At 44.7% G+C, this 16,021-nt stretch overlaps 2 protein-coding genes across 12 annotated transcripts in view; one reads left to right on the top strand and one right to left on the bottom strand.

The window, feature by feature from the left end:
* Positions 1–16,021, bottom strand: part of LOC142101950 (uncharacterized) — a 389,962-nt gene that overhangs the window by 136,593 nt on the left and 237,348 nt on the right. The gene's annotated exons all lie outside the window — the stretch shown is intronic.
* The window catches only part of SYNGAP1 (synaptic Ras GTPase activating protein 1), a 158,411-nt gene that overhangs the window by 82,239 nt on the left and 60,151 nt on the right, over positions 1–16,021 (top strand). For 9 of the 11 annotated variants that reach the window (XR_012679165.1, XM_075186410.1, XM_075186400.1 and 6 more), the window contains exon 4: positions 15,537–15,628. Coding sequence is in view for 10 of the 11 variants with exons in the window: in XM_075186410.1 (XP_075042511.1) it covers positions 15,537–15,628 (92 nt within the window). In the remaining variant the exon portion in view is untranslated. The other 2 variants (XM_075186409.1, XM_075186408.1) reach the window with 2 other exon arrangements.

Here is a 16,021-nt window from a genome sequence, read left to right as displayed (position 1 = left end):
GTGATGGATTTGAAGATCCCCGTATAGCAATACTCTCCCCATGCAGCAGACCTGAATTTTACACATACGGTAATGTACGCCAGCCTGAGCTGCATTTTCGGATGCATTGTCGGATCATAAATCGATCCGAAAATGCATCTCTAATCTTTGTGATCATCGTCAATAGGAGATGCTACTTAGCGGCCCACAAATGCGTTCATACATAAATAGACCTTTATAGTTTGCACATTTTGTCCAATCTATCTTTATTGATGTACCAGGGTCTGGAGTGCTGTTCATGCAGACTCACGTTGAAGGCTCTGGCATGTGTTCAGCGATTCTCATACTATCTGATAACGCATGTGGGATAGAAGTCATAAATAAAAAAGGAAATTGTAGTGGATAAGATTAGGCTCTTTATGCATCAGAACATTTTTCACAAATGTGATACGGAGTTTGTACAGATATGTTCAGCGGGAGCACAGATAGTTGCCCATAATTCGTGACCACATGGCACTGTTGATTGGCAGGCGTATATAGGAGACACTGGAGCCAAACAGAAGACCAGTGAGTAGATGAACAATGACTGGGGTCATGCCAAGTACACCCCCACCACTCCGATCCTCCAGCCTGTCTAACCACGTTACTAAACTTACTTCTCAATGGAATGGCAGAGCACAGTAAGGATACGCTAGGCTGAAGCCTTTTACTTATTTTTTATTTTTGTTTTTCAAATCCATGTTGTGTAAAAGTGAGAGATGTTCGGTTCAAAGGTTATTGTCACTAACGCTGGGCAAAGCTTTCGCCCGTTTAATTGATAATTTTATCCATTAGAGGTATGGTTTATTTGAATCTTAAAGGTGGAATGTAGTTTTCTTTAAGTTCAATGATACAAACAAAAATGGGGAAATACAATACAGTTGTGCATATATATATAAAAATTATTTTTTATTTTATCATGCTAATAACATGACAATATTAATAGTAATGGAACCAACAAATAAATATTTCTATGCCACACAGTATTGCCCCCAATTAAAGTTATGCCTTAAAGTTGTGCCCCCCAATTCATATTATGCCAAATAGAAGTGCTCCCAGTTCATATTATACCACAGTCGTACCCCCAGTTCATATTATATCACATTGTAGTGCCTCTAATTTATATGCCACATAGTCGTACCCCCAGTTTAACTTGCGTAGGCAGCTGTTTTCTTATGTATGATAATCCCCCCATCACACACGTCTTCAGTTTCGCAATAGCTCCGTTTCATGCGCAGCAGTTCAGTTTCATCAATCTGCTTTAGTGCAGCAGCTCTGGCGTGCCAGATCAAACTGATACATGTGCAGCGCATGCCGGATGTTGCTGACCCTACAATAGATGCAATAATTCTTACTGCTGCGGTACCAGACATGTGCAGGAGTGAAGAGTTTGTATGTTCTCCCCGTGTTTGTGTGGGTTTCCTCCGGGTGCTCCGGTTTCCTCCCACACTCCAAAAACATACTGGTAGGTTAATTGGCTGCTATCAAATTGACCCTAGTGTGTGTGTGTGTGTGTGTGTGTGTGTGTGTGTGTGTGTGTGTGTGTGTGTGTGTGTGTGTGTGTGTGTGTGTGTGTGTGTGTGTGTGTGTGTGTGTGTGTGTGTGTGTGTGTGTGTGTGTGTGTGTGTGTGTGTGTGTGTGTGTGTGTGTGTGTGTGTGTTAGGGAATTTAGACTGTAAGCCCCAATGGGGCAGGGACTGATGTGAGTGAGTTCTCTGTACAGCGCTGCGGAATTAGTGGCGCTATATAAATAAATGGTAATAATAAAAACATAAAGGTCAATTACAAAAGTACAGAACGTCTGCCCTGTAGCGCACGGTCGTAATATGGGCAAGGGCGTCTAAATTTCCACAGCACATGGCTTTATAGAGCAGAGACCAGAGAAGAAACCCACTTCCAGACGTAGTCTGAACATTGCATACCTCCCAGCTGTCCTGATTTCAGCAGGACAGTCCCGAATTTAAGGCCCAGGGTAATGTGTGAATGTTGGGGGGGAAGGAAGATACAGCACTCGCCAGCCCCCTGGGGGCATGGCCATGCCCCCATCACAACCGAACCAGCATGGCCGCTGTATGCCAGCAGCGATAGAATATCTTGTTATCAGAGAGGTCTTATTAAATAGACAGCATACCCTATACTAAGCCAGAGGTGAGCAACCTGTGGTTGGAACTACAAGTCCCAGCATGCCCTACACTGAGTCAGTTGTTGCTGAGGCTCGTTTATCAGCGTTACCGCTAACAATTGAATACGCCCCTTAGGAGCATTGTGATAATTGTAAGAAAAAAACCAATACAAAATGTCACATGTAATGGGGACTCCTTCCTTTCATGTTCTTAATTTAACCGATTATTTATTCCAAACTGAGCCGTATTTTAGGATGAAACTGGAAAAGTTATTTTTCTAGAAAGGTATGATACCATGGTAGAGATTGTTCTTGCACCTCTGCAATGTCTAGGTTGCAGGGACATGTCCTGAAAGCGTAGGCTGGGCGTACACATTGACGTATACAAAACCAAGCCGTTGTCCAGTGTGCACTATAGGAAGTGACCGCCATAAACTTTGTGAATCAAGAAATTACGAATCACAAGGTCATATTGGCATTTTGCCCCTGCCTTGTGAAATCCATCCTATGGTGAACAGACTTCGCTTGAATTAATGAAATTATATATAAAAATAATTCTCCCTAGGCAGATAAAGAAACGAGACACGGCCTTCATCATGTTCTCCATGTAGTTCATGTGTATGCATTTATTTCTACAATACTATCACATCTCCCAGCAGTCCCTAATATAGCAGGACTTTCCTGATTTTCAGATCCAGAAAGGGGCGTAATCTCACATTAATGTGATTGGAGTTTTGATGAAACTGGGCGGAGTTTTGCTGAACTAGCTATGGGGAGGTATGCAGTATAGGAAACTTCTCAAATGTATTTGTGAATGATAAAAATATATCTGTTATATAATAGCAACTTGTATATTAAATGATACCTCTTTACCTGCATGATGACTGTGCCCTGTATATCCACACTGGGAACTATGGAGTAGCTCTATATCTCATCCTGTATGTCCCCGTCTGCCTCCAGCTGTTTGATTCCAGTCACAAAAGAGTTAAAGACAATTTCCCAAAAATATATCAAGTTAAAAGTCAAATATAACCTATAGATAATTAGGGTTAATTTCCACTTTATTTTTCTATAATTATTCAGTAAAATTAGAGACATTAGTCACCAAGCACAAAGAAAGTTCTTAACCGACTTTTTTTTTTTAGTATATTAACATATATCCGGCATTTACACCCAGTGGAGACATCCGCTTTGTTGCTGTACTAATATTATAGGTAATATATGTGATGTCACTGGTTCCCGGTGAATTCTCAGAATTCTCAGGAATTATCCACCTTGCACATAACTAGGAGCATGTCCAAACCTCTCCCACTTTCTGGATTTTGGGAATGCCTTTGTAAAATTGCTCTGTGAGAACGAATTGTGGGCTTGTAGGTTTAGTTGCAAATAGTTAAGCAATAGTCCATTGTGATACCACATTACTGCCTTCCCTTCACTCACTTCAACTCTTCTGCTTTTCTCCTAAAATACAGCTTTTTACATATCCATTAAGTTTCCCAATTTCAGAACCCGTTTTCTTACCTTGGGGTGGTATTTAGAGATGAAGTGGGTGTGGCTTCATCAGAAAGTGGGTGTGGCTGATTAGATAGGGGGCATGATTAGGAGGATTGGGGTGGGATTTGTGTGAACGGGTGGCTGGGTTTGCATGGATTGGAGGCAGGGCATATTTTGGCCTAATGTTTCCTGGACTAATGTTGCAAAGTATGAATTTAATTATATATGTCTTAAAGTAATCATGAGAGTGAGGGACATAAGGGGGTAATTGTATCAAGCTGAGAGTTTTCCGGCGGGTTTGAAAAGTGGAGATGTTGCCTATAGCAACCAATCAGATTCTAGCTGTCACTTTGTAGAATGTACTAAATAAATGATAGCTAGAATCTGATTGGTTTTTCAAACCCGCTGAAAAACTCTCAGCTTGATTCATTTACCCCCAGGAGGGTATATTTACTAAAGTGCGGGTTTGAAAAAGCGGAGATGTTGCCTAGAGCAACCAATCAGATTCTAGTTATCATTTTGTAGCATGTACTAAATAAATGATAACTAGAATCTGATTGGTTAGTATAGGCAACATCTCCACTTTTTCAAACCCGCAGTTTAGTAAATATGCCCCCAGGACTTTCTTTACCACATGTGTCACTTTTGTGTGTTTGTCGAAATGTACTTACTCGTAGAAAGCACAATTCGGAGGTACAAAAGCCGTCCCTGTAAATGTATAGACCGAGACAGGAAGGTGGATGTAAGCAGGTACACACAGTGCAGACCATGGTGCACTACAACTTCCATCACGACATGTTCACTGAACATAATTGTAATCTAATAATTTTGCATTTTAATTAAATGTTAACTTACATAGACCAGAGAATAAAAACAGCTAGTGTGAGCGTCATCTTTTATACAGATTAAGAGAAAATTTGTTGGACAATTGGTGAAACAAGGACGCCAAAAATTCCATGGACACATTTTTAAAACCTGGGTCTCTCCCTGGAAATTAGGGATGATCAGCTGTGTCTCTCTATTGTGGGGGAGAAATATGTGCTGTGCTGTCCCTCCCCAGAATAAAGAATGCCCCCTAAACACACCTACTCCATCCATTTAATCTCAGTTAGTTAAATGATGTCACATAGCGGTTCTTGCCCTGCAGGCCACACTTTTGTACTTTAGTTAGTGCCCCAGTCTGTGTGTGTAGATAACAGGTACACTTATATTTGTGAGGGAGAGGCCCTGTGCACAAGCATTTCTTACACTCAGATGTTCTTGTGTCATTCATTGTAATTAGAAGGTTATTATACATCCTATAATAAAGTCTCCCTTCTCCGGCGCTCAGCAGTGACCTTGCACACTTCATCTCTGACGCAGAACCTCTGAGCTGTAGTGAAAAGAGAGATCAGCTGGTGACGACTGTGGATTCACCACCGTTTATTCATTATCTGCCTAGTGCCAATGGGGAAACTTTTCATCAGACTTTGCTATGGTTCTTTTTTTTCCTGTTAACGTCCATTTCTGTCGCTCTTCAGAGCTTGTTACCACTAAACGTGCACATGGATCCCTTTCAATACAGGAACTAGATTATAGTACAGTTTTGCTGTTCGGAAGGGAAAGGCTTTTGTGTATGACATTAATAATGCACGCTGGCATTGTCATTCTATAGGTTCAAAGCTTTACGGTGTAATTACCCAGTGAATGTAAATAGCATATGATTTAACTCCTTTGGTGCCGGAGCCGCCATGCTGGCTGTTGCAGAATGGTAGTGGGTATTTGTGGACCTGTAGTTATGCTGTCTCGTCCTTACGCTGGGTTCCCTCTGCTGTGTCATTGTCTGTTCTGATGTGAGATGACGATTGCATGGACAGGGACCAACATGCTTACAACCTGGTACACACTTCATATCTAAGGACAGGTTTGCTCTATATATATTATCTATGTGTTTGTTTTGAGGTTGTAAGTTGACTGATAAGGAACAAATGTCTCAACCTCACTACAGGGTCATATAGTCCGTTTGATTAACCTTTAAAATGTACTTATAGTATTTTTCCATATAGGTAAAGGACAATTCCACATTCTGATATGTCCTTTGATAGAGCATCCCCCCCAATACATGTACAGTGAGGGTCTTTCCTGTGCGGCCCCCGTTTCTGCAGACCTTTTGCAAAAGAAGGACCGACCGTGCCTAGCTGTATGGTAACTCATAGCGCTGGGACTCTCAAATCTCAAACATGGAGACCTGATGTGTTCAGGAGTCTCCCCGGAGCAGAGGAATGGGGTCCCAAGAGTGACCCCCCCACCACACGTCCTTTTACATTAGTGTCACTTGTAACTTTAGACAGTGTACATGAGTGTGTTGTTATAGAGCCAGCTACGAATGTGGTGAGATCGCAGCCCTGAGTCTTTGGAAAACCTAACAGCAATCCTGATAAAAGCCATCCTTGTTTTCTTGGGTAAAATAGCTGTAGGAGCCTAAACCTCTGATTATGTGACCGAGTCTGAACTCTAGGACAATAAATATTGCTGGGGCTATGTCCTGTGTACATGAGAGCCCTATATATTTAGTCGTATTACTATAGTATCTCATGTCACATCATTGGGGTCTGGACAACTAACGAGAAACCATTTTTCCACTCAGTAAATAGTATTGCAATTGCAGTTATTATTTTGGGATGCCGTAAATGTTGTTGGGTGTATGGATTAGAGGTGCAGCGCGCTTGAGCAGTTACATAGACAGAAAGTTGTGTTGGCGGGGCTGGTAATTCCTAGATAGGTCACTGAGGGTCTGTTAGGAGGGCATTTCCTGAAGAGACTCATGTGATTTCACCTTGTTCCTTGCAGAAGTGACGCTGTTCTGTGTATAGTGTGGGTACTGTGAATGAATGTGCACATTGGGGTGTACTTGGTATGAAAGAGCACCATATCCATCACCTGTTTCCTCCCTTCACCAACTTCTCTTTCTCCCTCTCTCTTTTATAGCTTAGTACTCACTCCTCCATGTTCTATATTCTCTGTCTCTCTCTTCTATACCTCAGTACTCCTTTCCCCCCTGTAGTCTCTGTCTCTCTCTCTTCTATACCTCAATACTCCTCTCCTCCCTGTATTCTCTCTCTATCTTCTATAGCTCAGTACTCCTCTCCCCTGTATTATCTGTCTCTCTCTTCTATACCTCAGTACTCCTCTCCCCCTGTAGTCTCTCTCTCTCTCTCTCTCTCTGTCTCTCTCTCTTCTATACCTCAGTACTCCACTCCCCCCTGTATTATCTGTCTCTCTCTTCTATACCTCAGTACTTCTTTCCCCCCTGTAGTCTCTGTCTCTCTCTCTCTCTTCTATACCTCAGTACTCCTCTCCCCCTGTAGTCTCTCTCTCTCTCTCTCTCTGTCTCTCTCTCTTCTATACCTCAGTACTCCACTCCCCCCTGTATTATCTGTCTCTCTCTTCTATACCTCAGTACTCCTCTCCTCCATGTAATTTCTGTCTCTCTCTCTCTCTTCTATTCCTCAGTACTCCTCTCCCACTGTATTATCTGTCTCTCTCTTCTATTCCTCAGTACTCCTCTCCCACTGTATTATCTGTCTCTCTCTTCTATAGCTCAGTACTCCTCTCCCCCTGTATTCTCTCTCTCTCTCTTCTATAGCTCAGTACTCCTTTCCCCCCCTGTATTCTCTGTCTCTCTCTCTCTCTTCTATAGCTCAGTACTCCTGTCCCCCTGTATTCTCTCTCTCTCTCTTCTACAGCTCAGTACTCCTGTCCCCCTGTATTCTCTCTCTCTCTTCTACAGCTCAGTACTCCTGTATTCTCTCTCTCTCTCTCTCTCTCTCTCTCTCTCTCTCTCTCTCTCTTCTACAGCACAGTACTCCTCTCCTCTGTATTCACTCTCTCTCTCTCTCTCACTCTCTCTCTCTCTTCTACAGCTCTGTACTCCTGTCCCCCTGTATTCTCTCTCTCTCTCTTCTACAGCTCAGTACTCCTGTCCCCCTGCATTCTCTCTCTCTCTCTCTCTCTCTCTTCTACAGCTCAGTACTCCTCTCCCTGTATTCTCTCTCTCTCTCTCTCTCTCTCTCTCTCTCTCTCTCTCTTCTACAGCTCAGTACTCCTCTCCCCCTATATTCTCTCTCTCTCTCTTCTACAGCTCAGTACTCCTCTCCCCCTGTATTCTCTCTCTCTCTCTCTCTCTCTCTCTCTCTCTCTTCTATAGCTCAGTACTCCTGTCCCCCTCTATTCTCTCTCTCTCTCTCTTCTATAGTTCAGTACTCCTCTCCCCCTGTATTCTCTCTCTCTCTCTCTCTCTCTCTCTTCTATAGCTCAGTACTCCTCTCCCTGTATTCTCTCTCTCTCTTCTATAGCTCAGTACTCCTGTCCCCTGTATTCTCTCTCTCTCTCTTCTATAGCTCAGTACTCCTGTCCCCCTCTATTCTCTCTCTCTCTCTCTTCTATAGTTCAGTACTCCTCTCCCCCTGTATTCTCTCTCTCTCTTCTATAGCTCAGTACTCCTGTCCCCTGTATTCTCTCTCTCTTCTATAGCTCAGTACTCCTCTCCCCTGTATTCTCTCTCTCTCTCTTCTATAGCTCAGTACTCCTGTCCCCCTCTATTCTCTCTCTCTCTCTCTTCTATAGTTCAGTACTCCTCTCCCCCTGTATTCTCTCTCTCTCTCTCTCTCTTCTATAGCTCAGTACTCCACTCCCTGTATTCTCTCTCTCTCTCTTCTATAGCTCAGTACTCCTGTCCCCTGTATTATCTCTTTCTCTCTCTCTCTCTCTCTCTCTCTCTCTTCTATAGCTCAGTACTCCTCTCCCTGTATTCTCTCTCTCTCTTCTATAGCTCAGTACTCCTGTCCCCTGTATTCTCTCTTTCTCTCTCTCTCTTCTATAGCTCAGTACTCCTCTCCCTGTATTCTCTCTCTCTCTCTTCTATAGCTCAGTACTCCTCTCCCCCTATATTCTCTGTCTCTCTCTCTCTCTTCTATAGCTCAGTACTCCTCTCCCCCTATATTCTCTGTCTCTCTCTCTCTTCTATAGCTCAGTACTCCTCTCCCCCTGTATTCTCTCTCTCTCTCTCTCTCTCTCTCTCTCTCTTCTATAGCTCAGTACTCCTCTCCCCTGTATTCTCTCTCTCTCTTCTACAGCTCAGTACTCCTCTCCTCTGTATTCTCTCTCTCTCTCTCTCTCTTCTACAGCTCAGTACTCCTGTCCCCCTGTATTCTCTCTCTCTCTCTCTCTCTTCTACAGCTCAGTACTCCTGTCCCCCTGTATTCTCTCTCTCTCTCTCTCTCTCTCTCTTCTACAGCTCAGTACTCCTGTATTCTCTCTCTCTCTCTCTCTCTCTCTCTCTCTTCTACAGCTCAGTACTCCTCTCCCTGTATTCTCTCTCTCTCTCTCTCTCTCTCTCTCTCTCTCTTCTACAGCTCAGTACTCCTCTCCCCCTATATTCTCTCTCTCTCTCTTCTACAGCTCAGTACTCCTCTCCCCCTGTATTCTCTCTCTCTCTCTCTCTCTCTCTCTCTTCTATAGCTCAGTACTCCTGTCCCCCTCTATTCTCTCTCTCTCTCTCTTCTATAGTTCAGTACTCCTCTCCCCCTGTATTCTCTCTCTCTCTCTCTCTCTCTCTTCTATAGCTCAGTACTCCTCTCCCTGTATTCTCTCTCTCTCTTCTATAGCTCAGTACTCCTGTCCCCTGTATTCTCTCTCTCTCTCTCTCTCTCTTCTATAGCTCAGTACTCCTGTCCCCCTCTATTCTCTCTCTCTCTCTCTTCTATAGTTCAGTACTCCTCTCCCCCTGTATTCTCTCTCTCTCTTCTATAGCTCAGTACTCCTGTCCCCTGTATTCTCTCTCTCTTCTATAGCTCAGTACTCCTCTCCCCTGTATTCTCTCTCTCTCTCTTCTATAGCTCAGTACTCCTGTCCCCCTCTATTCTCTCTCTCTCTCTCTTCTATAGTTCAGTACTCCTCTCCCCCTGTATTCTCTCTCTCTCTCTCTCTCTTCTATAGCTCAGTACTCCACTCCCTGTATTCTCTCTCTCTCTCTTCTATAGCTCAGTACTCCTGTCCCCTGTATTATCTCTTTCTCTCTCTCTCTCTCTCTCTCTCTTCTATAGCTCAGTACTCCTCTCCCTGTATTCTCTCTCTCTCTTCTATAGCTCAGTACTCCTGTCCCCTGTATTCTCTCTTTCTCTCTCTCTCTTCTATAGCTCAGTACTCCTCTCCCTGTATTCTCTCTCTCTCTTCTATAGCTCAGTACTCCTCTCCCCCTATATTCTCTGTCTCTCTCTCTCTCTTCTATAGCTCAGTACTCCTCTCCCCCTATATTCTCTGTCTCTCTCTCTCTTCTATAGCTCAGTACTCCTCTCCCCCTGTATTCTCTCTCTCTCTCTCTCTCTCTTCTATAGCTCAGTACTCCTCTCCCCTGTATTCTCTCTCTCTCTTCTACAGCTCAGTACTCCTCTCCTCTGTATTCTCTCTCTCTCTCTCTCTCTTCTACAGCTCAGTACTCCTGTCCCCCTGTATTCTCTCTCTCTCTCTCTCTCTCTTCTACAGCTCAGTACTCCTGTCCCCCTGTATTCTCTCTCTCTCTCTCTCTCTCTCTCTCTTCTACAGCTCAGTACTCCTGTATTCTCTCTCTCTCTCTCTCTCTCTCTCTTCTACAGCTCAGTACTCCTCTCCTCTGTATTCACTCTCTCTCTCTCTCTCTCACTCTCTCTCTCGTCTACAGCTCTGTACTCCTGTATTCTCTCTCTCTCTCTCTCTCTCTCTCTCTCTCTCTCTCTCTCTCTCTTCTACAGCTCAGTACTCCTCTCCTCTGTATTCACTCTCTCTCTCTCTCTCACTTTCTCTCTCTCTTCTACAGCTCAGTACTCCTGTCCCCCTGTATTCTCTCTCTCTCTCTCTCTCTCTCTCTCTCTCTCTCTCTCTCTCTCTCTCTCTCTCTCTCTTCTACAGCTCAGTACTCCTCTCCCTGTATTCTCTCTTTCTCTCACTCTCTTCTATAGCTCAGTACTCCTCTCCCTGTATTCTCTCTCTCTCTTCTATAGCTCAGTACTCCTGTCCCCCTGTATTCTCTCTCTCTCTCTCTCTCTCTCTCTCTCTCTCTCTCTTCTATAGCTCAGTACTCCTCTCCCCTGTATTCTCTCTCTCTCTCTCTCTTCTACAGCTCAGTACTCCTCTCCCCCTATATTCTCTCTCTCTTCTACAGCTCAGTACTCCTCTCCCCCTGTATTCTCTCTCTCTCTCTCTTCTATAGCTCAGTACTCCTGTCCCCCTCTATTCTCTCTCTCTCTTCTATAGTTCAGTACTCCTCTCCCCCTGTATTCTCTCTCTCTCTCTCTCTCTCTCTCTCTCTTCTATAGCTCAGTACTCCTCTCCCTGTATTCTCTCTCTCTCTTCTATAGCTCAGTACTCCTGTCCCCCTGTATTCTCTCTCTCTCTCTCTCTCTCTTCTATAGCTCAGTACTCCTCTCCCCTGTATTCTCTCTCTCTCTCTTCTATAGCTCAGTACTCCTCTCCCCCTGTATCTCTCTCTCTCTCTCTCTCTTCTATAGCTCAGTACTCCTGTCCCCCTCTATTCTCTCTCTCTCTTCTATAGTTCAGTACTCCTCTCCCCCTGTATTCTCTCTCTCTCTCTCTCTCTCTCTCTCTTCTATAGCTCAGTACTCCTCTCCCCCTGTATTCTCTCTCTCTCTCTTCTATAGCTCAGTACTCCTGTCCCCTGTATTCTCTCTCTCTCTTCTATAGCTCAGTACTCCTCTCCCCCTGTATTCGCTCTCTCTCTCTTCTATAGCTCAGTACTCCTGTCCCCTGTATTCTCTCTCTCTCTCTCTCTCTTCTATAGCTCAGTACTCCTCTCCCCCTGTGTATCTCTCTCTCTCTCTCTCTTCTATAGCTCAGTACTCCTGTCCCCCTCTATTCTCTCTCTCTCTTCTATAGTTCAGTACTCCTCTCCCCCTGTATTCTCTCTCTCTCTCTCTCTCTCTTCTATAGCTCAGTACTCCTCTCCCCTTGTATTCTCTCTCTCTCTCTTCTATAGCTCAGTACTCCTGTCCCCTGTATTCTCTCTCTCTCTCTCTCTCTCTCTCTTCTATAGCTCAGTACTCCTGTCCCCTGTATTCTCTCTCTCTCTCTCTTCTATAGCTCAGTACTCCTCTCCCCTGTATTCTCTCTCTCTCTCTCTTCTATAGCTCAGTACTCCTCTCCCCCTGTATTCTCTCTCTCTCTTCTATAGCTCAGTACTCCTCTCCCCTCTATTCTTTCTCTCTCTCTCTTCTACAGCTCAGTACTCCTCTCCCCTGTATTCTCTCTCTCTCTCTCTCTCTCTCTCTCTCTCTCTCTTCTATAGCTCAGTACTCCTCTCTCTCTGTCTCTCTCTCTGTGTATCCCTCTCTCTGCCTGTGCTGTGTTCCCCCATCTCCCGATCAGTACATGTCAGTGTCTGTATGTGTGGAAGGAGTTAAGAGGTCTCCCTGTGATAGGACAGGGTACGCGCACAGTTGCTTAGTAACAGGGAGGCTGCTCGCACAGCTCAACTCTCTTCTCTCCAAATCTCTCATTTCTCCTTCTTTATTTCTCTCCCTCTTTTCCACTCTACCTGTCCATCCCTCCAGCCCCTTCCCATCTTCTCTTCACCTCTCTCCATCACCCACCCTGCGGGTCCTGCTCTCATCTTCCTTACAGCTTCATTTATTCTCCTTTTCCTCATCTTTTCCCCTCAGTCCATCCTCTGCCGCTGTTCCTCTTGGCATCGTCCGTGCGTCTCTCCTCTCTCCTTCCACCATTCTTTTTTCTCTTTTCCTCCTTCTACATCTCTCCCTGTCTGTGAAGTAGTTAAGCGGTCCCCCCGTGCGTGTCCCTGTGATAGGAGGGGGCGTGCACACAGTTGCCTGGTTACCACGCTCACAGTGACATCCCTGTGAATACGGAAGGATGCAGCGCGCGCTGGTCCTGGGAGCTGGGTAACGTGGAGGCCTCTTCCCCTGCTCACCCTGCACGGCACCCCTTACACTGCACATGCTGCACTGCATGACCTGTGCCGGGGCACCCTGCACTGCACAACACGGCGCTGCATGTCGTTTCCATCCTGCATCGCATGCCCTGCAGTGCACACCTTGCACTGCACAGCCCAGATCATCACATCCTGCTCATGTTGGACCGTCCATCCTGTAGTGGACTCTCAGCACTGCAAATCCTGCACGCTACACTGCACAGCTTGCATGCCCTGCACCGCACCGTTCCAGTGTCCTGTGTTGCACCCACTTCCCCATCGCCCCATCTCCCTGCACCGTCCTCACTTTGCGTTTGGGGTTCGCCATTCACAGCTTGTGCCTACTCAAGGTCTTGAACATGAAATTTAAAGGAAACTGAAAGATTCACTGGGTCTTGAGGTGAGAGAGAAGCCGGTGTGTACATGAGCGTGTACCTGCACATGTACATCTTGTGTCTGTGAGTGTACCTGTGTGGCCAAACTACTGTGGCATGTTTATGGCATCAAGAGTGCGTGCCTCTGTCTGCCTGTTGTATGTGTATGTCTTTCCATTGACTTCCCGAGTTCCAATGTCCTGGAATATCCTGGGAAGTTTTAATATAAGTCGCTCTCTGGAACAGGTAGCGCTGTCTATTGGTCTGCATGGGTACCTGTACATGGCCCAGAGCCATTGGGAAGGGTCTGGTTGGCGCTACCAGGCACTGGTTATTATTAATTCTCTCTATGCTGCAAAGTAAGAGAAATTAACATTTATTCCGTGGCATATGGTAATGAACAGATTGATACATAAATTAATGAGGGCCCTGCTTACTGGAGAATAAAAAGAATGTGTTATACTGTGCGTGAAGTCATTGTAGTGTATTTCTGTGTGTGTACAGTTATTACGCTCATGTGATATATATATATATATATATATATATATATATATATATATATGTAACTGTGTGCAGCTTTGCTGTGATCTGACAGTTGTGTTTATCACTTCCAGCTCTCAGTCAGTGTGTGCTGTGTATATATGAGCTGCGAGCTGTCCCTATGTATATATACAGTACAGTACCTGTATGTTCTGCAGGCTGTGTGTGGGTGGATTATATACTTGTATAGAATGATTTCACTGCTGTGAGCCGGCGCATTTCAATGTGTCTGTGTGGGCGTCTGCACAGAGCTCTGTGTGTTTTATATACAACCAGTGTGTTCTTCTGTCACCGTGTGTGTGTGCTGTGCTAGCAATGTGTGACATTTTCTGCACACTTGCATTTCTTCGTTGCTGGTGTGCACGCTTACATATGTGTTCTGATGTGCATGTAATGTCACAGTGTACTTGTGTGTAATATGTTTCCGTGTGCACACAGGTATGTGCATCCTTTCTTTTATTTATTTTTTGCAAGGCACTTTATTCCCTCTGCGCCGTGGCTCTTGATGTGTTGGTAAAAGCCGGTGATTGTCGGTATGCAGACGCCTTTAACCAGGCAGCTTAGCAATTTCGTTTTGAAATAGACATATGTTCGGCTTCAGCGGTCTTTGACCTTCATTAGAATGTAATGGTCCGCGAGCCATAAACACTGCACATCTCCAGTACTTTGCGTTTCTGTAATGTTATGTACCTCCAGGTGTCATGTAGGCTGTCAGAGATGTCACTAGAACTTATTGTCCCGGTGTGATACTTCCAGCTCTCCACTAGACATGGTGTCACAGGTAGTACAGAGGATCACATGACATCCCAGGTCAGCATATGGCATCACAGACCAGTATTTGGTATCCCTAGTACCACTTATTGTGCCTCTACACTTCTTTTATACTCCATGCCTCTTTAAGGCATATTTTATGTATAAAATCAGGTTTAACTGTTCTTTTGGGCGGGTCGATAGGTGCATTTTTATTAGAGATGCTCACTGACCCCCGTGAAGCGGTTTGGGCTTTGGTTTTGGTTTTGGATCTGGATTAGCTCCGTGTTTTGGTTTTGGTTTTTTGCAAAACCACCCTCGTGTGTGTTGGTTTTGGATTTTTTAGGAAAATCCTAAAATATGCTAAAATCACATATTTTTGCTCTTTTTTTCTTCCTACATTATTATTAACCTCAATAACACTAATTTCAAGTCATTTGCAGTCAATTTTGACCACCTCACAGGTCACAATATTATTTTCATACACTTTCGGACAAATACTGCAGCGACCTGGCTGGATGCTAAGCGACAGAGCAATGACACAAACACACAGTAAGTTCCTAGCACATCTAGGACACATTGGCACACAGCAGTGGCAGAAAAGACAAATGGGGGTTCGCCCTTCCTCCCACCCTCTAGTTATTTTGGATCTTAAAAAGGAGTTCAAAACTCGCGTAATCCGGCGACGTTATGATGACTTTTTGCCTCGCTTTCGATTCCGAGGGTGGGTGTGCTCGGTTCTCGAGGAACCGAGCCTGAGCATCTCTAATTTTTATACTCTTTTATGCAACTTCTGTTGTATTAAATGACATTTCATATAATCCATGAACTTGACCGAGCACTGACCCTTTAGCTATGATTGTAGAGTAGAGGGATAGAACGTATGGCCCTCCAGGTGTTATGGCACTACAAGTCCCAGCGTGATCTGACAGCCAGCAGCTGATATTTCATGCTGGGACTTGTAGTTTCACCAGGGCCAGTGGATCATGAGTTGCCCAAGGCTGCTCTGCAGAGAGAGCAAGCTGGCATTTTGCCACATTATTGATCGTCACAGTTGAGTACATCTCACCCAGTGTACCTGCAAGTGATATAGAGAATATTAACCACTGTAGTTAAAAGTAAGCCAGACAGCAAACTGTTCTTATAGAGTCTGTGTGACCATTAAAGCCTCACGTTACCTTGATAAAGCATGAAATCACTTAGAATTTCATGGAATGTTGGTGCTCTCTCTACAATACTAACATTTTGCATGTCTGACTTTTATGTTTTTTTCCCCCAGATTATCACATTGCCCGTTCCCGGAGGAAAAGCGTCCCAGGGGGAAAACAGCACAGTATGGACGCCCCTCCCACTGCCCCCTTCCGACCGTCGGTAAGTAACAACTAACAATTACGGAAATAAAGCTGGCCACAAGCAGATCAGTTTTCCAGCGGCACACCGAGCTACCGGATGGCACTGTACACCTGGCCACTCAGGCCAACCTCCAGTGCAGGGTGCTGGCCTCTCACAGGAGTGATGTCACCGACTGACCCACAGTTTACCAGCCAGGGGGTAAATGTATCAAGCTGCGAGTTTCCGGCGGGTTTTAAAAGTGGAGATGTTGCCTATAGCAACCAGTCAGATTCTAGTTACCATTTATTTAGTACATTCTACAAAATTATAGAATTGGAATGGTTGCTATAGGCAACATCTCCACTTTTCAAACCCGCCGGTAACTTGCAGCCTGACACATTTACCCTCAGATATATTAATTCTGATCCGACT

This window comes from Mixophyes fleayi, chromosome 9 (assembly GCF_038048845.1).
Source record: "Mixophyes fleayi isolate aMixFle1 chromosome 9, aMixFle1.hap1, whole genome shotgun sequence".
Taxonomy (NCBI): Eukaryota; Metazoa; Chordata; class Amphibia; order Anura; family Limnodynastidae; genus Mixophyes; species Mixophyes fleayi.
Note: the sequence above shows the minus strand (reverse complement) of the source record. Positions and strands in the feature narration are given on the sequence as shown.